Source organism: Carcharodon carcharias, chromosome 4 (genome assembly GCF_017639515.1).
Source record: "Carcharodon carcharias isolate sCarCar2 chromosome 4, sCarCar2.pri, whole genome shotgun sequence".
In the NCBI taxonomy this organism is placed as follows: Eukaryota; Metazoa; Chordata; class Chondrichthyes; order Lamniformes; family Lamnidae; genus Carcharodon; species Carcharodon carcharias.
In genome coordinates this window covers 204,326,202-204,350,854 of record NC_054470.1, presented here as the reverse complement: position 1 = coordinate 204,350,854, position 24,653 = coordinate 204,326,202, and the positions used below count along the sequence as shown (strand labels likewise).

The window sequence follows — 24,653 nt, the reverse complement described above, 5'->3', positions numbered from 1 at the left end:
CATCCATGGCTCACCCAAAAAGTTAATAGTTTTGATTAAAAGAGGCTTATATAGTTGCAAAAACAGTAGCAAATCTGAGGATTGGGAGTGTTTTAGAAATCAGCAAAGGGCCACCAAAGAGTTGATAAAAATGTAAAAAAATAGAATACGAGAGTAAACTAGTGAGAAACATAAATCAGATTAGAATCATAGAAAAGTTACGGTGCAGAAAGAGGCCATTCAGCCCATCATATCTGCACCAGCCAAAAAAGAGAAAAAAGAAATTAGCCACTCATTTTAATCCTACTTTCCAGCACCTGGTCCATTGCCTGGTTTACAGCGCTTCAGATGCAAATCCAGGTACCTTTTCAATGAGTTGAGTGTTTCAGCCTCAACCACCAATTTAGGCAGTGAATTCCAGATGCCCACCTATCTCAAAAATGTTTCTCATGTCCCCTCTAATCCTTCTATCAATCACCTTACATCTATGCCCCCAATAATTGGCTCCTCAGCTAGGGGAAAGTCTTTCCTGCCTGCCCTAACTAGGCTCCTCAATTTTATATACATCAATTATGTCACCCCTTAGACTCCTCTGTTCTAAGAAAACAACCACAGTCTAGCCAATCTCTCCTCATAGCTGCAATTTTCAAGCCCAGCCAGCATTCTTGTAAATGTCCTCTTGTACTCTCTCCAGAACAGTTATGTCCTTTACTAATATGGTGACCAGAACCGTACATAAAATTCCAGCTATGACCTAACCAGCATTGTATACAGTTCTACAATTACATCCCTGCTTTTGTATTTAATATATCGCCCAATAAAGGAAAGCATTCCATATGCTTTCTTGTCCACCTGTCCTGCCTTCATTCAAGGGCCTGTGGATCTGCATTCTTAGGTCTTCAACCCCTCTTAATAACTTCTAATTTATTTAGTCCCTTGTTTTCTTTGCCCTCCCCAAATTACATCACACTTTTCCGGATTAAATTTCATTTGCCACTTCTCTGCCCACTCACCCAAACCATTCATATCATTCTGGAGACAACAGCTATCCCTCTTCACTATCAATTACATGGCCAAATTTTGTGTCATCTGCAAATTTCCCAATCATGCCTCCCACATTTAAGTCTAAATCTTTAAATATATACAACAAACAGCAAGGTCCCTAACACTGAGCCCTGTGGAACAACACTGGAGAACGTTTTCCATTCGCAAAAACGTCTAATCGACCACTTCCCTTTCTTTCTTGAAGCTGAGCCAATTTTGGATCCTACCTGCCACCTTCCCCTATATCCTATAAGGTATCACTTTCCTGACCAGTCTGCCATGTGGGACCTTGTCAAATGCCTTATTAAAATCCATGTAGATAACATCCAGTACGCTCCCCATACCAATCCTCCTTGTTACTTCCTCGAAAAATTCTATTAAGTTTATAAGACACTATCTACCCTAACAAAGCCATACTGACTTATTTTTTATTCATTCATGGGATCTGGGCTTCGCGGGCTGGCCAGCATTTATTGCCCATCCCTAGTTGCCCTTGAGAAGGGGTGGTGAGATGCCTTCTTGAACCGCATCAGACCATGTGGTGTGGTCTGTTAAGAAGGCAGTTCCAGAATTTTGACACGACAGTGAAGGAATGGCGATATACTTCCAAGTCAGGATGATGGGTGACTTGCATGGGAACTTCCAGGTGGCAGTGTTCCCATCTATCTGCTGCCCTTGCCCTTCTAGGTTGTGGGTTTTGAAGGTGCTATCAAAGGAGCCTTGGTGAACTTCTGCAGCGCATCTTGTAGAGGGTACACATTGCTGCTACTGTGCGTCGGTGGTGGAGGGAGTGAACGTTTGTGTATGTGGTGCCAATCAAACGGGCTGCTTTGTCCTGGACAGTGTCAAGCTTCTTGAGTGTTGTGGGAGCTGCACTCGCCCAGGCAAGTGGAGAGTATTCCATAACACTCCTGACTTGTGCCTTGTAGATGGTTAACAGACTTTGGGGAGTCAGGACATGAGTTACTGGTTGCACAATTCCTAGCCTCTGACCTGCTCTTGTAGCCACGGTATTTATATAGCTAATCCAGCTCAGTTTCTGGTCAATGGTAACCCCCAGTATGTTAATAGTGGGGGATTCAGTGATGGTAATGCCATTGAACATCAAGAGGCAATGGTTGGATTCTCTCTTGTTGGAGATGATCATTGCCTCACACTTGTGTGATGTGAATGTTACTTGCTACTTGTCAGCCCAAGCCTGGATATTTTCTAGGTCTTGCTGCATTTGGACATGGACTGTTTCAGTATCTGAATGGTGCTGAATATTGTGCAATCATCAGTGAACATCTCCCACTTCTTATGATGGAAGGAAGGTCATTGATGAAGCAGCTGAAGATGTTTGGGCCAGGTGTTTGAAGAACACCTGCAATGATGTCCTGGAGCTGAGATGACTAACCTCCAAAAACCACAACCATCTTCTTTTGTACTATCCCTGACCAATTCATGCATTTCTAAGTGACAGTTTATCCTGTGTCTCAAAATCGTTTCCAATAATACACCTACCACCGAAGTCAGACTGAACAGCCTGTAATTTTCTGGCCTATTCCTCGCACCCTTTTTAAATAATGGTACAACATTCTCAGATCTCCAATTCTTGAGACCTCATCTGTAATTAGGATTGGAAAACGATCCTCAAAGCATCCGCTATTTCCTCCCTGGCTTCCTTTAACAGTCTGGGATACAATCCATCTGGCCCTTGTGAGTTATTCACCTTCAAGCTTATCAGTCCCTCCAGTACTTCCCCTCTCACTGTGCTTATTGTATCTAATACTTCACACTCCTCTTTAGCTAGACTGTCTGCATCATCCCTCTCCTGAGTGAAGACTGTAAGAGCTTTTATTATAAGTATATAAAAAAGGAAGAAATAGCTAAAGTAAACATTGGTCCCTTAGAAGCAGAGACAGGAAAAATTATCATGGGGATCGAGGAAATGGCGGAGGCATAAACAAATATTTTGTGTCTGTCTTCACAGTAGAAGACGCAAGTTCTATACCAGAAATGAATGGTAACCTAGGGGCTAAAAAGAGAGGGGAAATTAATATCAGCAGTGATGAAGTATTGGAGAAGGACAAAAATCAAACAAATCCGAGACTTGATGGCCTATATGCTAGGGTTCTAAAACAGCTGCAGCGATAGTGCTAGTTATGATTTTCCAAAATTCCAACAGTCCCACTACATTGGAAGTTAGCAAGTGTTTCACCACTTTTCAAGAAGGGATGGAGAGACAAAACAGTGAACTACAGGCCAGGTAGCCTAACATCAGTTAATGGGAAAATGTTGGAATCTATTATTAAGGAAGTTTTAACAATGCACTTAGAAAAGCACAGTATGATTAGAACAACTCAACATAGTTTTACTAAGGGAAATTGTGTTTGACAAACTTGTTACTGGTTTTTGGGGATGTAACGAGTATAGCAGATAAAGGAGAACCAGTGGATGTAGTATACCTAGATTTCCAAAAGGCATTCCATAAGATGCCGCTCAAAAGGTTAATAGGCAAAATGAGGAGTCGTGAAGTTGGGGAAATATATTAGCATGGATAAAGGATTGGCTAATATTTAGAAAACAGAGTGGACATAAACAGGTCTTTTTCAAGTTTGCAGCCAGTGAATAATGGAGTGCCGCAAGGATCAGTGCTGGGGTCTCAGCTATTGACCATCTACACTAATGACTTAAATGAAGAATCAGAGAATAATGTAACAAATTTTGCTGACGATACCAAGCTACGTGGGAAGGCAAGCTGTGGGGAGGGCACAGAGGCTGTAAAGAAATACAGTATAGACAGGCTAAGTGAGTAGGCAACAAGAAGGCAGATGGAGTATAATATAGGGAAATGTGAAGTTATTCATTTTTGATGTAAGAATAAAAAAGAATATTTTTTATAAGGTGACAAACTTGTAAGTGTTGATGTTCAAAGAGGCTTGGGTATGCTGGTACAAGGAACGCAGAAAATCAGCTTGCAGGTGCTGCAAGCAATCAGGAAGGCAAATGTCATGTTGGCCTTTATTACAAGGGAATTAGAGTACAAGAATAAAGAAGTCTTGCTACAGTTTAAGGGGTTTTGGTGAGACCAGATCTGAAGTACTGTCTGCAGTTTTGGTCCCCAGATTTAAGTCAGGATATATTTGCATTGGAGACAGTACAGTGAAGGTGCACTAAATTGGTCCCCGGGATGAGGGGGTTGTCCTCTGAAGAGAGGCTCAGTAAATTGGGGTTATTCGCTCCAGAGTTTCTCTAGAGTTGAGAGGAGGCGATCTCATTGAAACCTACAAAATGCTGAAGGGGGTGGACAGGATGGACACATTCCACTGGTCGGAGAATCTAAAGCATGGGGGTACAGTTTCAGGGTAGGGGGCCAATCATTTAAGATTGAGATGAGGAGAAATTTCATTACTTGAATAGCTGTAATCTTTGAAATTCTCAGCCCGAGGGCAGTGGATGCTCCATTGAATACACTTAAGGCTGGGATAGAAAGATTTTGTGTCTCTCAGGGAAATAAAGGAAATGGGCAGCAGGAAAGAAAATGGAACTCAAGCCCAAGATCAGCCATGATGATTGGCAGAGCATGCTCAATGGGCCATGTAGTCCATTCTTGCTCCTATTTCTTATGTTCTTAAGGTCAAAAGGGTAGATTTTTAAGGACAATATTTAAGGGAGGAAATTGAGGTGGAGATTCGGCAGGGTTTAGGGAGTGAATTCAAATAGTCAGCGCCTAGGCAGTTGAAGCCGCAGCCACCAACAGTGGAACAATTAAAATTGGGCATGCTCAAAAGGCCAAAATTAATTGAGCACAAATCCCTCAGAGGTTTGTGCGGCTTAAGGACTTTAGAGATGGGGGAGCAAGGCCATGAGAGATTTGAAAACAAGGACAAGAATTTTTAAATTTGAAGCATTGGCTCCCAGTTAAGCAATGTCGGTCAGCAAGCACAGGAGTGATATATGAATGGGACTTGGTGCAATTTAGGACATAGGCAGCAGAGTTTTGGATGACCTCATGTCCTCATGTTTCTGGAGGGTAGAATGTTAGTGTGTATTAGAAGAGTCAAGTCTGGAGCTAACAAAGGCACGGATGTGGGTTTCAGCATATTAACTGAGACGGGGTGAAGCCTAGCAATAAAATAGGCGGTCTAAGTGATGGCACAAATATGGTCTGCAGTTCATCTTCGGGTCAAATATGATTCATGTCATAAAAACAGCATGGCTTAATCTCAGACAATTGACAGGGAGTGGAATGGTGTAGACCAAAATCAATCACTTCCATCTTCCCAGTATTTAACTGCAGGAAATTTCAGTTCATCCAGTACTGGATAGCAGATCAGCAATTTGATCATTTAGCAACAGTAGAGGAGTCAAGAGAGATGGTGGTGGGGTAGATACTGCGCAACTTAAGGGACAGGGAGAAATGCCTGAACACTTTGTTCTAGAAGATGGTCACACCTCACAGAACAGGGTCACCCGTTTTGGTCAGCAGTGAGTTTCAGGAGGATGTGACAGGAAGAGAGGCATGTAATGGGACCAAGCAGACAGTAGTGGATGAGCCTCAGAATTTGCAATTGTTAAACAGATTTGAAGTGCTCACAACCAGAGTGGATGAAAGCAAAGTTTACAAGGTGGATGAGCAGGTTGGCCATGTCACCATGGTACAAAAAGCTGTTTAAGCTGGGGGAGCAACCAGGGATGTAGCAGTAGTAAGGGAGAGTACAGGTAGGGGTATTGACACTGTAATCTGCAGGAAAGAGCGAGAGTCCAGAAGGCTGCGTTGCCTGCCCAATGCCAGGGTTCAGGACATCTGCTCAGGGCTGGAGAGGAACTTGCAGTGGAAGGGAGAGGATCCAGTCGCCTTGATCTATGTGGACAACAATCTCTGGATTATTACCAGAGCCATGTGCAAATTGGCAAAGGAAAAATAAGATTAGAGAGATGAGTGTGTAGCTCAAAGGCTGGTGTGGGAAAAGTGGGTTCCAATTCGTGGGGCACTGGCACCAGTACTTGGAAAAGTGGGGGCTGTACCGTTGGGGTGGTTTACACCTGAACCGTGCTGGGACGAGTGTTCTTGCAAATCGCATAACTAAGGAAGTAGACAGGGTTTTAAACTAAACGCGGTGGGTGAGGGATCAGGCTTAGGTAGATGTGGCAAATCAAGTGGCAGATTCAAAGCGGGAGGCCATTATAGTAATATGGGAAATGAGGGTCACAGAGGGTCTTAAAGGGAGTGGCAGCAGAGATAGTGGATGCATTGGCTATAATATTCCAAAATTGCCTGGATTCTGGAAAAGTTCCAGTGGATTGGAAAAATGCTCATATAACGCTCTTATTCAAAAAGGTAGGGAGGCAGAAAGTAGGAAACTATAGACCATTTAGGTTAATGTCTGTCATTGGGAAATTGTTGGAATCCATTATTAAGGAAGTAGTAATGGGGCATTTGGAAAGTCAAAATGTAATCCATCAGAGTCAGCATGGTTTTATGAAGAGTAAATCATGTTTGACTAATTTGCTACAGTTCTTTGAAGATGTGACAAGCAAAGTGGAAAAGTGGATAATGGGAATCCTGCAGATGTAGTATAAATGGACTTCCAGAAGGCCTTTGATAAGGTGCCGGACAAAAGATTAATACACAAGATAAGATCACACGGAGTTAGGGGTAATATACTGGCTTGGATAGAGGATTGGCTAACCAACAGAAAGTAGAGAGTCGGGATAAATGGGTCTTCTTCTGGATGGCAAGCTGTAACTAGTGTTCGGTTGTCACTTATTTTGTTTAGCTGAAACAGGCACAATATGTGCACAAGTTCTTACACTTGTTTCAGCTAAACAAAATAAGGGACTGAAGTGAAGGGGATGACTTGACTGAAGTATAAGATCCTGAACAGTATTGACAAGGTGGACATCGAAAAGAAGTTTCCTCTTGTGGGCAAGTTCAAAACCAGAGGGGCATTGTTTTAAAATTAGGGGTTGCCCTGAGAGGACGGAGATGAGGAGAAAGTTTTTCTCGAGGGTTGTGCGACTTTGGGACACACTGCCTCAGAAGGCAGTGGAGGCGGCATCATTGAATAACTTTAAGGTGAAGGAAGGTTGATTTCCATGCCTAACAAGAACCTAGGGTTATTGGGGTAGATGGAAATGTGGAATTCAAAACACAAACAGGTCAGGCATGATCTTATTGAATGGCGGAGCAGGCTCGAGGGGCCAAATGGCCTACTTCTGCTCCTATATTGTATGCATAGTCCTTTGTGTGATCCAGCCAGATCTGACGATGGAGGGCGAAGCAAGTTGTCCACCACATCCTTTCAAGCCTAAGACTTAAAAGAACAGAGATGAGGACTGTACCAGGAGAACAGTCAGGGTTAGACACAGTAATAGCTTTAATGAGCACAGGGGCATTGAAGATGGTAGGGATGTGGTTGAGCAATCGGTAGTTACAGAAATGTCGTGGTGAATGGAGGACCAAAGGCTAGGCAGTTGGGATTTTGAAAGTGCAGGTCAAAATTAAACAGGGATAGTTTTTTCAGGGGTGGATAGAGAAAGAAGTAGGGGTGGGGCATGGCAGAGACTCTGGGTGGGGAGTGATGTAAGGAAGTGATCAGAGATGGCCTTATCTGCAATTGATACAATGGGATTAGCAAAACCACGTGAGACAGCAAGGTCGAGGGAGTTGGTTGTGTGGGAGAAAGCACAAGAAAGTGCATTGTCAAACCTGTGTGACATCACTTACAATTTCAAAGACAGTATTTCACTTGGCAATTTTTCTACTGTAAACAAGCCTTTTTCCCGTCTTATAAAATAGGTGGCTTTACCAAGGAATCAGTTGTGCTCTGGAATTTATGGAGCTGATTCTCACTGTCTAATTATCTTGCTTGAGATTAAACTTCACTTAAAATTCAAAGTGCAATTTGACCTAAAATTACAACTCCAATTGCAACACGTTATTAGGATTCAGTCTTAAACCAGAACAGAGTCCACCTGGCTTCATCCCAAAGGCAACAGTTCAGATGTGTGTATAAAAGCAGCATTTTCTGAATCAATTCAGAATGTTCCCACCTCTGATCCAAGTCGATGCACCATGTGCATGTAGTCCTCATTCGATCCATGTCTTGAATTATCTGTATGGTGATTGGATGAAGAGCCTGACATCTGACTTGCCACTTTACTATCGTGAATATTTCGCATGCCACTGGGAATCATGGGGCTCGATACAGCTGAAAAGCACAATAAACTCTGTTAATGAAGGTAGCCTACATTTGCAGGCTATCTGATTCACTTGTGCTAAAAAGGTGCCAACCATAAGTCTCACACACAAAGCCCTGCTATACAACTAAGGGAAGCTAGGCGTTTCTGAGAAGACAACCTCACTACTCCATTTTGGTTGACCTATTTTAAAGTGTTTGTTTTACTTGAAGGCTCAAGTACAAACCTTACTTAAACTAAAACTTTTAAGTACCAGTTGTAACCCAGGGTATTCAGAAGACTCTTGTATAACATAACATTACAGCGTAGGTGAGAGTACATGGGTGTCATCCAATGTCCCCTGTAAGTTGAGCAGCAACAGAAAGCCCAGACACAGGCTATGCACAAGTCAGTCCTTTTAAGTTACCTCACATGCACAACTGTACAAAAAATTTAAAGAGGTCGCACACTTAAATTACCTGTGCACTCAAAAAAATAGTTGGTATGTTGGTGCAGAACTATTTCTAAAGGAATTTCAATAAAGCTGGCTTCATTGATAATATTACGTGGAGCATTCATTAGCATAAAGAAATTGGTACAAGTTTCCTGCCACCACCACCTTCTACATCATTGTTTCAGAACAATTTAGAGTAGTGTTAAGCTGAAGATGAGGTTAGATTTTGGGTCTGTGTTTAGTCAGCTCTTAGCTCAAAGATTAAGGAATTATGAATTTACCTCAAAATAAAAATTGGGGACAATCAGCATGGACTTCTCATCACTATGTGATGATGCCTACAGAAAGGCATGTACAGGACTGATTGAGCTTGGCTGTAATAATCACTCCTTCCCTCCCCACTCCCAGTCGAATGTCATTCACCATCTTGACTCTAATACTCACTCCTTCCCCGGTAAGTAAACTGGTCACAATTTATTTGCTAAACAGGCTAAAGAGCCAATTTGCAAATCCAAACTCCTAAAGAAATAAAAAAAACATCCAATTTAGAAAACCACACACTGTTTTTTTTTGTTCGTTTACAGGATGTGGGTGTCACTGGCTGGGCCAGTGTTTATTTCCCTAGTTGCCCTTGAGAAGGTGGTGGTGAGCTGCCTTCTTGGACTGCTGCAGTAACATGTGGTGTAGGTACACCCACAGTGCTGTTAGGAAGGGAGTTCCAGGATTTTGACCCAGAGACAGTGAAGGAATGGCAATATATTTCCAAGTCAGGATGGTGAGTGACTTGGGGGGATCTTCCAGGTGGTGGTGTTCCCATGTGTCTGCTGCCCTTGTCCTTCTAGATGGTAGTGCTCTTGGGTTTGATAGGTGCTGTCTAAGGAGCCTTGGTGAATTTCTGCAGTGCATCTTGTAGATGGTACACGCTGCTACTACTGTGTGTTGGTGGTGAAGGGAGTTAATGTTTGTGGATGTGGTGCCAATCAAGTGGGCTGCTTAGTCCTGGACGGTGTCAAGCTTCTTGAGTATTGTTGGAGCTGCACTCATCCAGGCAAGTAGAGAGTATTCCATAACACTCCTGACTTGTGCATTGGAGTTGGTGGACAGACTTTGGGGAGTCGGGAGGGGAGTTACTCGCTGCAGGATTCCTAGCCTCTGACCTGCTCTTGTAGCCACAGTATTTATATGGCTAGTCCAATTCAGTTTCTGGTGAATGGTAGCCCCCAGGATGCTGATAGTGGGGGATTCAGTGATGGTAATGCCATTGAATGTCAAGGGGCGATGGTTAGATTCTCTCTTGTTGGAGATGGTCATTGCCTGACACGAATGTTACTTGCCACTTGGCAGCCCAAGACTGGATATTGTCCAGGTCTTGCTGCATTTGGACATGGAATGCTTCAGTATCTGAGGAGTTGCGAATGATGCTGAACATTGTGCAATCATCAGCAAACATCCCCACCTCTGACCTCATGACGAAAGGTCATTGATGAAGCAGCTGAAGGTGGTTGGGCTGAGGACACTACTCTGAGGAACTCCTGTAGTGATGTCCTGGAGCTGAGATGATTGACCTTCAACAACCACAACCGTCTTACTTTGTGTTCGGTATGACTCCAACTAGCCGCGAGTTTCCCCCAATTCCCATTGACTCCAGTTTGCTAGGGCTCCTTGATGCCACACTTGGTCAAACGTGGCCTCGATAACAACGGCAGTCACGATCACCTCACCTCTGGAGTTCAGTTCTTTTGTTCACGTTTGAACCAAGGCTGTGATGAGGTCAGAAGCTGAATGACCTTGGCGGAATCCAATCTAAGTGCCAGTGAGCAAGTTATTGTTAAGCTAGTGCTGCTTGATAGTACTGTTGATGACCCTTCCGTCACTTTTCTGATGATCGGGAGTCGACTGATCGGGTGGTAATTGGCAGGGTTGCATTTGTTGCTAACATAAGCCTGAATTGAATCTATATTTGAACTTGATAAATATCTACATCTACCAAAATATGTACTTAAAACTTCCCCACTGAACACATTTTTTTCTCTTAACATAGTAATATTCTCCAGGTTATCACTCTGGTGCACTTTTCTCTGCCAGGAAATTGATACCAACCTGGGTTAATTACAACAAACTTAGGTTTAGATAGCACCTTTTATGCAGAAAAGTATCTCAACTCGCTTTATAGTGACATGTAGAAAAAAGGATGTTAGCCAAATCTTTAGTCAAAGTTGTAGGTTTTCAAGTGGGTCTAAAAGGAGGACAGGCAGGGGGACTTAAAGAGGGAAGAGTGTAGAATCTAAGTGGCTGAACGCAATACCACCAAGCAGTATTTTGGGCTAGAATTTAAGATGTGCGAGGGATGAGAGGGCAGCCAGAAGGTCACTGAAGTAAACAAATCCAGAAATGATAAAGGCTTTCAGCATGGGTTAGGCTGAGGTGGGTTATGTTATGTTACAAATGGGCAGTCTTTGTGGTAAAGAAGATATGGGGTCGATAGCTCAACCTTGGATCAAATAAGACACCAAATGTTTAAACCATCTGGTTCATAGCTCATCCAATAGTTGCAAAAAGTGTGTGCGAGATCAACAGATGAATATTTTGTAAGGATCTCATGCAATTACATTACCTCTTTCCTTTCATTACATTACCCGCTCTCTTCTCCATGTATATTGAGCATCTCACCAACATTTCTCAATTCTCTGGGCAAAGTCTGTAGTGTCTGCCACATACCATGAAGCAATGCATTTTTGCCAAGGACTATTTTCATGGGAACGATGAATCTTTGCAAATTTATCCTTCGCAGTGCTGTCACTTGGATTTCATCAGTAATGATGAGTTTATGAAGTTTTCATTATGTCCAATTAAATTGTAAAAAAGAATTAGGAGAATTCTAGATTTGATGCTTCCCAATTTGTGCTGCCACTGAAAAATAGTATTCTTAGCTGTACAACACTAAGGTAAAGTGCTGCTTGATACAGATCTATCACTAGTGCTTAATTAACAAGTGCAACACACTGTACAGCTTACCGGCTTCAGTGCATTTATGTAGGACAAATGTAAATTAGTGCCAAGTGACAACACTATTCAATGACAACTATTTCAGAGGAAAGTGACATGTTTCATAAATAAAAACAAAAACTAATTTTCTGACAAAAAAAAAACAAATTTGTTTTTTCAGAAAACAAGCTACCTCAATAAGATCACAGGCAATTCCGATCAGAGAAGCCATTCCAAAGATACTCTTCAGCTGCCAAGTGCTGACAGTAATTAAATAGAGCAATTAATGTAATGAAAGGAATGCCTTACCCACTGGGAATTCCTGCCTCTTTTTTAACCAAGCAGCAGTGCACAATACTAAGAATTCCAACTTGCTAGGATGAATGGCTTGGTTACACTTGTTTTTTTCCCCCAAATTGTCTCATACTAATTCTGTATATTGCACAAGCATTTGCCACACATCTCCACTTATTTCATGCCCTGCTAAAATTGCAGAACAGCTGAAATGGTGCATTCTTTACCTAGCGTGGAGGTTGACTGTTGCTGCTGAGGAGAAGGCTGAGTCTGGACTATCAAACAGGGTTGCACAGGTCTCTGAGGACTCCCAGAATACGTAGGACCTGATACCAGAGGGGAACCATGCAACTCTAAGGACGGAAAAACAAGCATTCAGAACTATGAGCAAGAATTATGAATCCCCACCTCTGCCCCAAAAATTTCACTTTATTCTTAAACTTCACTTAAGAATAAATTCTGGCAGCAAGAAACATATTTGATTTCTCCAGAGGAATCTCACCAATATGAGGCCTCCAGGATCTCAATGGTGCACTGGATTTGAGGGTGAGGGTGGGTGGGGGGAGGGAGGGGAGAGTGGGGAAGAGGAACCTCATCTATAATGGAGTGCCTATTACCTGACTTCTGAAGTTGATATACTCACAGAATGTACCATATTACTCTATTCCATGCTATGGAGAAGCATATCCAACCCCAGCTAGAATCCTGGTCAAGACTTGATAACCCTTCACAAGTTCAGCTAGCCAATTTGGGCAGGCAAACAGCACTAAGACACTAACCAGCAATCTATGAAAAAACTATGAAAATAGCTTCCAGCAAAGATTCAACACTTGTACATGTCTGCATGTCACCTCTCAGCTCTTACCTTGTTGTATCTGCTGATGCTGTGTGTAGCTTGGAGGGTGCTGTGGATATTGCATGTAACCTGGAGGACTCTGGGGAGCATACGGACTGGGTACAGGACTGTTCTGCTGAGTCATGTATCTGTTGGTTGAACTTGACTGAGGTGGTACAAATCGACTGTAAACAAAAGGAAATAATGTTTACCCAAGTTCATACATTTATTCATTCCATTCATACTATGTGGATGTACCTACACACAGGCTGCAGCAGCTCAGGAAGATGGTTCACCACCTCCTTCTCAAGTGCAATTAAGGATGAGCAATAAAAATGCTGGCCTAGCCAGCGATGCCCACATCCCGTGAAAGAAACTACATAATTTCCCCAGTCATCTGTTACAAACCATTTTAATTCTGCCTTTGGTCACAGCATAATTCCTCCCCCCATCCTCAGTTCACAACTGACCAAGAGAACATCTGAGTAGCCATGTCCAATTCTGTGTCAAGTTGAACCATTAAGCGATAACTATAAACGAACTGAAAAGACTGAATCGCTTTCACCAGGAACTACTTCCCAGAGTGACTGATACCAGCAACTGACAATACATAGGACCCCTTTCTCCTCAACCTATGGGACAGTGAGTTACATGTACCATGTGCTTCACATCTGTTAATATCCCAGGAGAGCTGCTGCGTTGAGAGTTTCTACAGTGTTTGTTAATGATCTTTTTCAATCTTAGAGTACAACTAAATACTGAACGTTATCATCCAATAAAAGGCGCAGTTTCCATTTTGTCTGATGTTATCTAACCTGGATATAAAATAAATAACATCCAGGTTTTACCACTGCCTTCAAACTCAAAACATTTCAGCAATTCACCATCACCATTAAGCATAGCTAGACTTGTACCTTCTTCCAAATGTCTTTTAAATCTTACTGACTGTACTGGAAAAAAGTTCAACCATCACGTAAATGCATAAGTCATCATTTACCAGGGCGAGAGACCGTGGGAGTCATGTCCCTTTAAGTTTAACCATCGAATGGATTGTCCTCCCTACCGAATTGTTCCTGGGCAAAACAGGTTGTTTTTTAAAACTTATGACTTCCAGCAGTTGCAGTTTCCCCCCGCCCCCACCCCACCCCAGCCACTTTGCCTGAGCCACACAGGGTCAGAGAAACGAAGGGACAGGCCGTGTGCAAATTTTGTGAAAAAGCCATTGTTATGACAGATATTTAACATTCTCTCTCATTTATTACACTTTCACATCCAGCAGTTATATCAAAACCAGAAACTGTGCCAAGGGTTCAAAGATATGAACATTCAGCCATTCAACTAAATCATGGTTGATAGTCTACATCAATGCCATTTTCATGCACCATCCCCATCTCCCTTGAAGTCATTGGTCTCCAGAAATCTATCCATTCCTGTGTTGAACATATTCAATGACGGAGCTTCCACAGCCCACAGCTAGTGTCCTCATGAGCCACCTCACTAGGGAAGTAGAGAAGGTTTTAAACTGAATAATAGGGGCAAGGGATCAATTTGGGAAGATGTGGTAAACCAAAGGATAGAGACAAGACAAAAGAGATAAGTATTAATATGGGAAATGATAAGCAAACTGTGACAGGAAGGGACAAAGAGTACAAATCTAAGAGTAAATCAGCAAATATGGCTAGACACTACAAAAATAATAAAAGGACAAAACTAAAAGCTCTAACTAAATGCAACTAGTATTCGAAACAAAACAGATCAACAGATAACGCAAATAGAAATAAATAAATGTGATCTAACCATTACAGAGACATGGCTACAGGATGACACAGACTGGGACTTGAATATTGAAGGGTATGTGACATTTAGAAAGGGCAGGAAGTTAGCAAAAGGTGGAGGGGTGGCTCCGTTAATAAATGATGGTATTAGCAAATGAGAGGGGGATGACCTAAGTTCAGGAATCCAGGATGCAGAAGCGGTTTGATTTGAGATGAGGAATGATAAAGACAAGAAATCACTTGTGGGAATGGTGTACAGGCCTCCAAACTGTAACTAGACTGTAGGAGAGTATAACAAGAAATAATGGGAGCTTGCAAGAAAGGTACAGCAATAATCATGAGGGATTTTAATTTACATATAGATTGGATGAATCAGATAGATAAGGTTAGCATAGACGAGGAGTTCATAGAATGTTATTGGGATCGTTTCTTAGAACAGCACGTTCTGGGGCGAACCAGAGAGCAGATTATACTAGGCCTGGTATTGAACAACAAAGTTGGATTAATTGATAACCACCTAGTGAAGGTACCCCTAGGTAGCAGCAATCATAATATGATTGAATTTTCCATTCATTGAGGGAGAAATGAGTGCGCCCAAAATTAATATTTTAGACTTAAATAAAGGGAAATTATGAGGGCATGAAAGCAGAGCTAGCTAAAGTGAACTGGCAAATGAGGTTGAGGGGTATGTCAATAGAAGTTTAGTGGCAGACATTAAAAAGCATATTTTAGAATATACAGAATATACACGTTCCAATGTGAAAGAAAAATTCCAAGGGGGAGGGCCCGCCATCCATGGTTATCTAAAAAAGTTGAAGACAGTATCAAACTTAAAGAAAAAGCACATAATTACGCAAAGATGGGTGGCAGGTCAGAAGATTGGACAGAATATAAAAAAATCATAGAATCACCGAATCACAGAGTGCAGAAGAGGCCCTTCAGCCCATCAAGTCTGCACCGACATGTGAGAAACACCTGACCTACCTACCTAATCCCATTTACCAGCACTTGGCCCATAGCCTTGATGTTATGACCTGCCAAGTGCTCATCCAGGTACTTTTTAAAGGATGTGAAGCAACCCGCATCCACCACCCTCCCATGCCGCACATTCCAGACCGTCACCACTCTCTGGGTTAAAAGTTTTTTCCTCACATCCCCCTAAAACTCCTGCCCCTCACCTTGAACTTATGTCCCCTCGTGACTGACCCTTCAACTAACGGGAACAGCTACTCCCTATCCACCCTGTCCATGCCCCTCATAATCTTGTACACCTCGATCAGGTCGCCACTCAGTCTCCTCTGCTCCAACAAAAACAACCCAAGTCTATCCAACCTCTCTTCATAACATAAACGTTTCATCCCAGGCAACATCCTGGTGAATCTCCGCTGCACCCCCTCCAGTGCAATCACATCCTTCCTATAATGTGGAAACCAGAACTGCACACAGTACTCCAGCTGTGGCCTCACCAAAGTTCTATATAACACCAACATGACCTCCCTACTTTTGTAATCTATGCCCCGATTGATAAAGGCAAGTGTTCCAAATGCCTTTTTCACCACCCCACTAACATGCATCTCTGCCTTCAGAGATCTATGGACACACACGCCAAGGTCCCTTTGTTCCTCAGAACGTCCTAGTGTCATGCCGTTCATTGAATACTTCCTTGTCAAATTACTCCTTCCAAAGTGTATAACCTCTCACTTTTCAGGGTTAAATTCAATCTGCCACTTATCTGCCCATTTGACCATCCTGTCTATATCTTCCTGTAGTCCAAGACACTCAACCTCACTGTTAACCACCCGGTCAATCTTTGTGTCATCCGCAAACTTAATAATCCTACCCCCCACATAGTCATCTATGTTGTTTATATAAATGACAAATAATAGGGGACCCAGCACAGATCCCTGTGGTATGCCACTGGACACTGGCTTCCAGTCACCAAAGCATCCTTCTGTCATCACCCTCTGTCTCCTACAACTAAGCCAATTTTGAATCCACCTTATCAAATTACCCTGTAACCCATGTGCATTTGCCTTCTTTATAAGTTTCCCATGTGGGATCTTGTCAAAGGCTTTGCTGAAATCCATATAAACTACATCAACTGCACTACCCTCATCACACCTGGTCACCTCCTCAAAAATTTCAATCAAATTTGTTAGGCATGACCTCCTGCTGACAAAGCCATGCTGACTATCCCTGCTCAAACCTTGCCTCTCCAAAGGGAGATAGATTCTCTCCTTCAGAATTTTCTCCAATAGTTTCCCCGCCACTGACGTAAGACTCACTGGTCTGTAGTTCCCTGGCTTATCTCTACAATCCTTCTTAAATAACGGAACCACATTAGCTGTTCTCCAGTCCTCTGGCACCTCCCCGCTGGCCAGAGAGGAATTAAAAATTTGGGTCAGAGCCCCTGCAATCTCCTCCCTTGCCTCCCTCAGCAGTCTGGGACACAAATCATCCGGACCTGGAGATTTGTCCACTTTTAAGCCTGCCAACACCTCCAATACCTTGTCACTCCCTATATCAAATTGATTAAGAACCTCGCAGTCTCTCTCCCCGAGTTCCATACCTTCATCCTCATTCTCTTGGGTGAAGATGGATGTGAAGTATTCATTCAACCCTCTACCGATGTCCTCTGGCTCCACCCTTAGATTGCCCCCTTGGTCCCTTATGGGCCCTAATCTTTCCCTGGTTATCCTCTTCCCATTGATATATTCATAGAATATCTTGGGATTTTTCCTACTTTTACCAGCCAGATTTTTCTAATATCCCCTCTCTGCTCCCATAATTGCTTTCTTAAGCTCCACCCTGCACTGTCTGTACTCCACTGATGCCTCCGTTGATTTGCCTCCCTTGTACCTGCTAAAAGCCTCTCTTTTCCTTCTCATCATATCCTGAATACCTCTGGTCATCCATGGTTCTCTGGGCTTGTTACTCCTTCCTATCACCTTAGAGGGAACATGTTGAGCCTGTACCCTCCCCATTTCCTTTTTGAGTGCCCCCACTGCTCTTCTGTAGATTTCCCCACAAGTATCTGTTCCCAGTCTACCTTGGCCAGGTCGTGCCTTATTTTACTAAAATCCACTCTCCCCCAATCCAAAACATTTTTTTTGCAGCTTGTCTATTTCTTTATCCATAACAAGCTTAAATTGTACCATGTTGTGGTCGCTATCACTAAAATGCCCCCCCACCACCACCTCAGCCACCTGTCCGGCTTCATTCCCCAGAATTAGGTCCAGCACTGCGCTGTCCCTTGTTGGACCTTCTACATATTGACCTAAAAAGTTCTCCTGTACACATTTCAAGAAACCCACTCCATCCTATGTCTATCCCAATTAATGTTGGGAAAGTTGAAATCACCTAATGTAATTACCCTATTGTTATTGTTTTTACACACATCCGCAAATTGTGCACATATCTGCTCCTCAATTTCCTGCTGACTATCTGGGGGTCTACAATAAGCACCTAACAACGTGGCTGCCCCTTTTTCATTCTTAAGCTCTGCCCACAAAGCTTCATTCAATGCCCCCTCTAAGATATCATCCTTCCTTACTGCAGTACCTGATTCCTTAACTAATAATGCAATGCCTCCTCCTCTTTTACCCCCTCCCCTGAAGATTCTATATCCCAGAATGTTGAGCTGCCAATCCTCCCCCTCGCTCAACCACGTCTCTGTGATGACTACTATATCACAATTCCAAGGGTCAGCCCGCACTCTTAACTCACCACCGTCAACACCCCTTTGACCTTTTGTCGATGACATCTTTGGCAATCTCTTCTTTGCCTCCACCTATCACTGGCCCTCTAACCAGCTCTACCTGTCCCACCCCCCTCAACCAGCTTATATTTCATCTCATTTCTCTATTTCCTAAGTTCTGATGAAGAGTCATACGGACTCGAAATGTCAGCTATGTTCCTCTCCGCAGATGCTGTCAGGCCTGCGCTGTTTTTCCAGCTATTTTTGTTTTTGCTTACTCTTAACTCATCCATTTTACCTGTAATACTCTCGGCATTAAAGTAGAGGCCATCCAGCTTTGCCCCCTTGAAGCTTAACGCAGCTGTACTCCCTCTGACTTGACTGTTGACTGTATTATGATGTGCCCCTATTCTGCTAATATTCTGTGTCCCCCTCCCCCTGCCGAATTACTTTAAACTCCTCCCAACAGCACTAGTAAACACGCTCGCAAGGATGTTAGTCCCATTCTGGTTCAGATGTAGACCATCCCATTTGTTCAGGTCCCACCTTCCCCAGAAACAGTCCCAGTGATCCAGGAATCTAAAACTCTCCCTCCTGCACCAACTCTTAAGCCACATATTCATCTGCGCTATTCTCCTAGTTCTGAGCTCGCTAGCATGTGGCACTGGGAGTAACCCTGACATTACAACCCAAGAGGTCTTGCTTTTTACTCTACTGCCTAACTCCCTGAATTCTTGATGCAAGACCTCATCCCTCTTTCTACCTATGTCATTGATACCAACATGTACCATGACCTCTGCCTTATCACCCTCCCCATTCAGGATGCCCTGCAGCCGTTCAGTGACATCCCGGACCCTGACACCAGGGAGGCAACACACCAACCTGGAGTCAAATTGATGTTCACAGTGGTGCCTGTTCCCCTGACTATAGAATTCCCTATTACTATTGCTCTTCCTCTTTTCCTTCCCTCCTGCACAGACAGGCTGCTTGTGGTGCCAGAAGCTTGGATCTGTCTGCACTCCCTGGGGGAACCAGTGCCCTCATCAGCCTCCAAAATGGAATACCGATTTGCGGTACTCAAATCCAGTGGACTCCTGAACTACCTGTTTACCTTGGACAAATGATAACATTCTATTAGCTTTCCTAATTACTTGCTAATTACTTCATACTAAGCTTTTTTGATTCATGCACGAGGACACCCAGATTCCTGAGTCCTCTCACCATTTAGGTAAGCTTCATTTTTATTCTTCCTGTCAAAATGGACAATTTCACATATCCCCACACTATACTCCATCAACCAGATCACTCACCCAAGCTATCTATATCATTTTGTAGATTCATTATGTCCTCTTCACCATTTATTTCCTACGAATCTGTGTCATCAGCAGAATGACAGAACTCTCCTTTTAACTATTCAGAATGATCAAATGAAACATGATATTGGATCAAGCAATGGGACAAGTTTTTGGGGTTGTGCATCTTTGTCAGCTGGTACACAACCACCTGAAGAGCCCACACAATCTTATTTTTCTTGTATTAACTGTTAGAAATGAGAATTGCACACTATTATTAACCACAGATATTTAAAAACAAGTCACTATTGAATAGGTTCTGGAGAATTGACCAATTTGATAATGTGTTACATATTACCTGGAAGGGCTGTGCGAGATAGTGGACTGTTGAAAAGTGGAGGATGCAGGGCTCCCATGTATGGAATTCTGTGGTAGTTTGTACTGTTGGTGTTGGATGATCTGCTGTTGCATAATACCTGAAAGATGACATGTTCACACAGTAAAGCCAATTCAAAGAACAAACTTGCATATATAAAGCATCTTTCATATCCTCAGGATGGTCCAAAGAGTTTACATCTAGAAGTGCAATTACTTATTTTTGTAGCAAAATGAGGCAGCCAATTTGCACAGACAGCAGCAGGTAATTTCTTTTAGTGGTGCTTTGAGAGATAAACACACTGTAACCTCTCCAAGCCAGAACTCAAATCCAGAAACACCAGTTGTCTGGAATTTTTTCAGCCAACCCCACAACTCAGACTCTCAGCATTGCAACAAATCGCCAGCAAGCGTAACTCAATGTGACTGATGTGTCCGGAGTGTCAGGAAAACCAGCCATGCAGTTGAAGTGGGAAAGTGAACTGTGGCTCCAAATTTGTTCCGTTTCTGTCTGTTATACAGGCTGCTTACTGTCAGCTGCAGATTCAGTCACAGGCATTGGCAGCTTAGACCAAGAGTGGGGAAAGAAGAGCTGATCAGTTTGCGTGTGCATGCAGGTAGAGTGGGACTGATTGCAGTGCACGTGTATGTTATAATGGGGTCACACGAAGAGAGTTTGGGAAACCCTGGTGCACAGCATACAGATTAAGTGAGAACTTGCTTTAACTACAAGTGTCTTCAAACGTATACTATGAACACACTGGGATTTATGAATGTCCTTTAAGCCTTGTAAAGGAGTGTATTATTGAACTCTTGACAATGCTCAATTTTGTTATCGATTTAATCCTGTGCATTAGTGCTTCAGCCCATATTTTCAAATGAATGGTTTTGAAAACACACACTTTCATGTCTTAACACTAATTCTGGCATATTTTGTCTCAACGCCCTTGTCCAAGGGCCATGGCAGGTGGCAAAGGTGACCATGGTCTTCCAAACTTTCTGATCATAGCAGCAACCAGGTCATCCACTGTTGGGAGTTCTGGTTAAGCCAGACTTTAACGTTGTCTAACCACTTCCTTCACGGTTGGACTCTTGCGCTTCTTCCATTAATTCTTCCATTGGTGATTAGGCATACAAGCCCTTCTCCACAGGTGACATGTGCAAAGAACCCCATTTGGCTCCATTTTATGTCTCAGGTACATATTTATATTTGGTTTACACACTAGTGGTTAGGCATTCTAATGGTTTTCTATAATCCAGAAATGCCTCAGTCCCAAGCATGGCAGACCGGAGGAGGAGTTACGGCAGATCGGCAACCATAGCCAGAACTCTCCAGCTCTTGCCATGAAATTTTTTAGGTCAACCTGAGAGGGAAAGCAGGGCCTCAGTTAAACATGATTCAAAATGTAAAATTAAATTGTAGAGATATATTTCTATAGATAGTGATTCTTTCAAACTATAAAACTGAGTTCTTACAGTCTCGCCATTTACAGAATCACTTTTTTTCTTTAAAGGAGAGTTGATCTGATCAGGGTTTGAGCATAATTTTATTAAGTTAGTAAATTGTATGGTACACTCTTTATCTAACATGTCGTGCAGTTTCAATATATGGCTTTATATTCACAGTATTTTCCCAACTCCAGGAGCATATTCTCCCAAATGAGAATACCTCCTTACACAGGGTTGGAAAATGACAGCCAAGTCACCCCTCACTGTTCGCAGATGCCCAAAAGGAGCAATAAATTGGAGCAAGTTCTATGTTCCCTATGATCAACAAAATCGTTACAGCTAGTCATCCAGCCGCTAACGTCAGTCAGTGAAGGTGAAAGAGAAATTCAAACTGTATTTCCCCTCCTCCTTCTATGAAGAAATTAATAAGTTCAATGTTTCTGTTGAGAAAAGGCACTGATTCACAGGTTCATGGTGAAGCATAGAGACTTGTGCAATTTGATCCCCAAAACATGAGCCAGAACCCCAGAATGTTACATAAGGATTTTGAATTATTCAGACAGTATAAACTAGTGGCCTTAATTGAAAGTGATTGAATTGCAAATCAATCCTAAATCTACAGTAAAAATCCAATAAAACGGGAAAAAATTGCCAATTTTTAGTAAATGAGCTGATCAGGGGTTTACTGTATGCATATTACTCACCACTCTGTACCCCATATCGATTCTGCATGCTTTTCTCCCTGAAGACATTGGGGTTTCTAGCCAAGACAGCTTGCAGGAGGACTGGAATATCACCCTCTGGGTCATCACTGCCAAGGTTATCCTTCAGTTCTCTACAAAAGGAACATAATCACCTTCAGTTTTACTTCAAAGCTACTTCTACTGACTTAAAATAACTTTAAAATATCACTAACTACAATGTGTTACGATTATCCTTAGCCAAATATATTGCTTTCATATTATTTAGGGACCACCTAGGAATAATCTTTCTTGAAAAGTTTTACACCTCATATTATCCATAGCTTTATGAGATTTTATTAGCAGGACATAAAAGTAGAATAAGGATAGCTCATACCTTCGCTTAGCAGTTTTATTTATTCATGCGATGTGTATATTGTCCATCCCTAGTTACCCTTGAGAGTGGTCAGTGTAAATTAAGAAACTAAAATGTGTCATTCTCAATGCTTCTAAGACTTAAAACCTGAATCAAGTAGGTAAAAATCACAGGAAACTGGGAAAAAGTAGAAATATCTGGAAATTTTGGCTAGAAATATGCATGCAAACAATTATAATGAGCTGTGTCACCTAATGCTGAGGGTTCAATTTCAGAAGACAACTCCAAACGAGCGGAAGGGTTGATTACTTGAGTAGGAATACTCACAATGTGGATAAATGTGAAATTGTTCATTTTGGCAGGAAGAATAAAAGAGAAGCATACCATCTAAATGGTGAGAGATTGCAGAGGGATCTGATTGTCCTAGTGCAAGAATCACAAAAGTCTAGTATGCAGGCACACCAAATAATTAGGAAAGCTCATAGAATGTTATTCATTTATTGCAAGGGGAATTGAATACAAAAGTAGAGAGGTTATGCTTCAGTTGTACAGGACACTAATGAGACCACATTTGCAGTACTGTGTGCAGTATTGGTCACCTTACTTAAGGATGTAAATGCATTGGAAGCAGTTCAGAGAAGGCTTACTAGGGTAATGCCTGGAATGGGTGGATTGTCTTCTGATGAAAAGTCGGACAGACTAGGCTTGTATCTGCTGGATTTAGAAGAGTAAGAGGCGATTTGATTGAAACATACAAGATCCTGAGGAATTTTAACAGGGTGGGTGTGAAGAGGATGTTCCCTATTGTGGAAGAATCTAGAACTAGGGGTCATTGTTTAAAAATAAGGGATTGCCCATTTAAAATACAAATGAGAAATATTTTCCCTCAGAGCGTCATGAGTCACAGAATCACAGAATCTGTGCAGAAGAGGCCCTTCGGCCCATTGAGTCTGCACTGACATGTGAGAAACACCTGACCTACCTACCTAATCCCATTTACCAGCACTTGGCCCATAACGTTGAATGTTACGACATGCCAAGTGCTCATCCAGGTACTTTTTAAAGGATGTGAGGCAACCCACCTCCACCACCCTCCCAGGCAGCGCATTCCAGACCATCACCACCCTCTGGGTAAAAAAGGTTTTTCCTCACATCCCCCCCAAACCTCCCGCCCCTCACCTTGAACTTACATCCTTTGGAACTCTCTCCCTGAAAAGGTGGTGGAAGCAGAGTCTTTGAATATTTTTAAGGCAGAGGTGGATAGATTCTTGGTAAGCAAGAGGGTGATAGGTTATTGGCAGTATGTGGGATACAGAAGAGCAGGCTCATGAGGCCAAATGGCCTCCTCCTGCTTCTTGTTCGTATGTTTGTATGTTCATTTGAATATGGTGAATAAAAAAGACTTTGCTAGTAGTTTTGTGCTTTTGACTAGTATTGTCCACCCAAACACAATCATTTCTGTGCACCTACAGTACTGTTGCTTTTGAGAACCGTAGTGGTGCTTGACTCTAAACATGTTTTGATTTGTAATGTCAGATGAGCAGTCCATTTTGATAAGTCTGCTATCTTGGTGCTTCAATCAGCACTTTCAAACTAGTCTCTGGAGGTCCCATGCTGTTAAACGCAAGGCCATTATGTAACCTCCTAAATGCCAGAATCCAAATACCAAATGAACAGTCTGCTGCTTCTCCACAGGCCAAAGAGAGATGCACCAGGTTGGTGTGCATCCTAATACCGACTTCAGCAAGCGCAAAAAACCACAAGTAACACCAGAGATAACAGATATCGGTGCCAACAACTGTCAGCCAAACGTGAGGGCCAGGCACCAATCAGGAAGTCCAAGCTCATCACAAGATACTAGACTGCATGGCGTGCTGCACTATACGATGTAAAATGAGGGTTCCTACACTTAGGTGTAAAAACTGAGGATTGATACTTATTTACCCAACATCAGAATGAATTGAGGGTAGAACATTCACAATCTCTCGGGTCAGTTAATTTATCACTGGCAAAACTGAGCTAGAACATCACTTGTAGTCAGAAGTAAAGAGGGAGAAGTGGAACACTTGAGGTTGGCAAATTAATTTGAATCTTGAGGACAATACCCCTAAACTAAAGGAAGAAGATTTAATGGCAGTTTAGTCAGGCAAAGGCTGCAGACCCTAGCTAGTTCAAACAATAATAGTGATAATAAAGCAAAAGTAATAAACTCAACTAAGATGGCAGCCACAGCTAGATCCAGGTGAGAAGGCTC

General features: G+C 42.5%; 1 protein-coding gene across 7 annotated transcripts in view; it reads right to left on the bottom strand.

Moving 5' to 3' along the window:
* Nucleotides 1–24,653, bottom strand: part of LOC121276953 (nipped-B-like protein) — a 554,475-nt gene that overhangs the window by 383,612 nt on the left and 146,210 nt on the right. For 5 of the 7 annotated variants that reach the window (XM_041185678.1, XM_041185679.1, XM_041185683.1 and 2 more), the window contains 5 exons: nt 22,048–22,178; nt 19,878–19,995; nt 12,786–12,940; nt 12,148–12,273; nt 8,062–8,219 (listed from right to left, as the gene is read on the bottom strand). In XM_041185678.1, the coding sequence (XP_041041612.1) occupies nt 8,062–8,219; nt 12,148–12,273; nt 12,786–12,940; nt 19,878–19,995; nt 22,048–22,178 (688 nt within the window). Of the gene's footprint in view, nt 1–8,061; nt 8,220–12,147; nt 12,274–12,785; nt 12,941–19,877; nt 19,996–22,047; nt 22,179–24,653 lie in introns of those variants that run through there. The other 2 variants (XM_041185681.1, XM_041185684.1) reach the window with 2 other exon arrangements.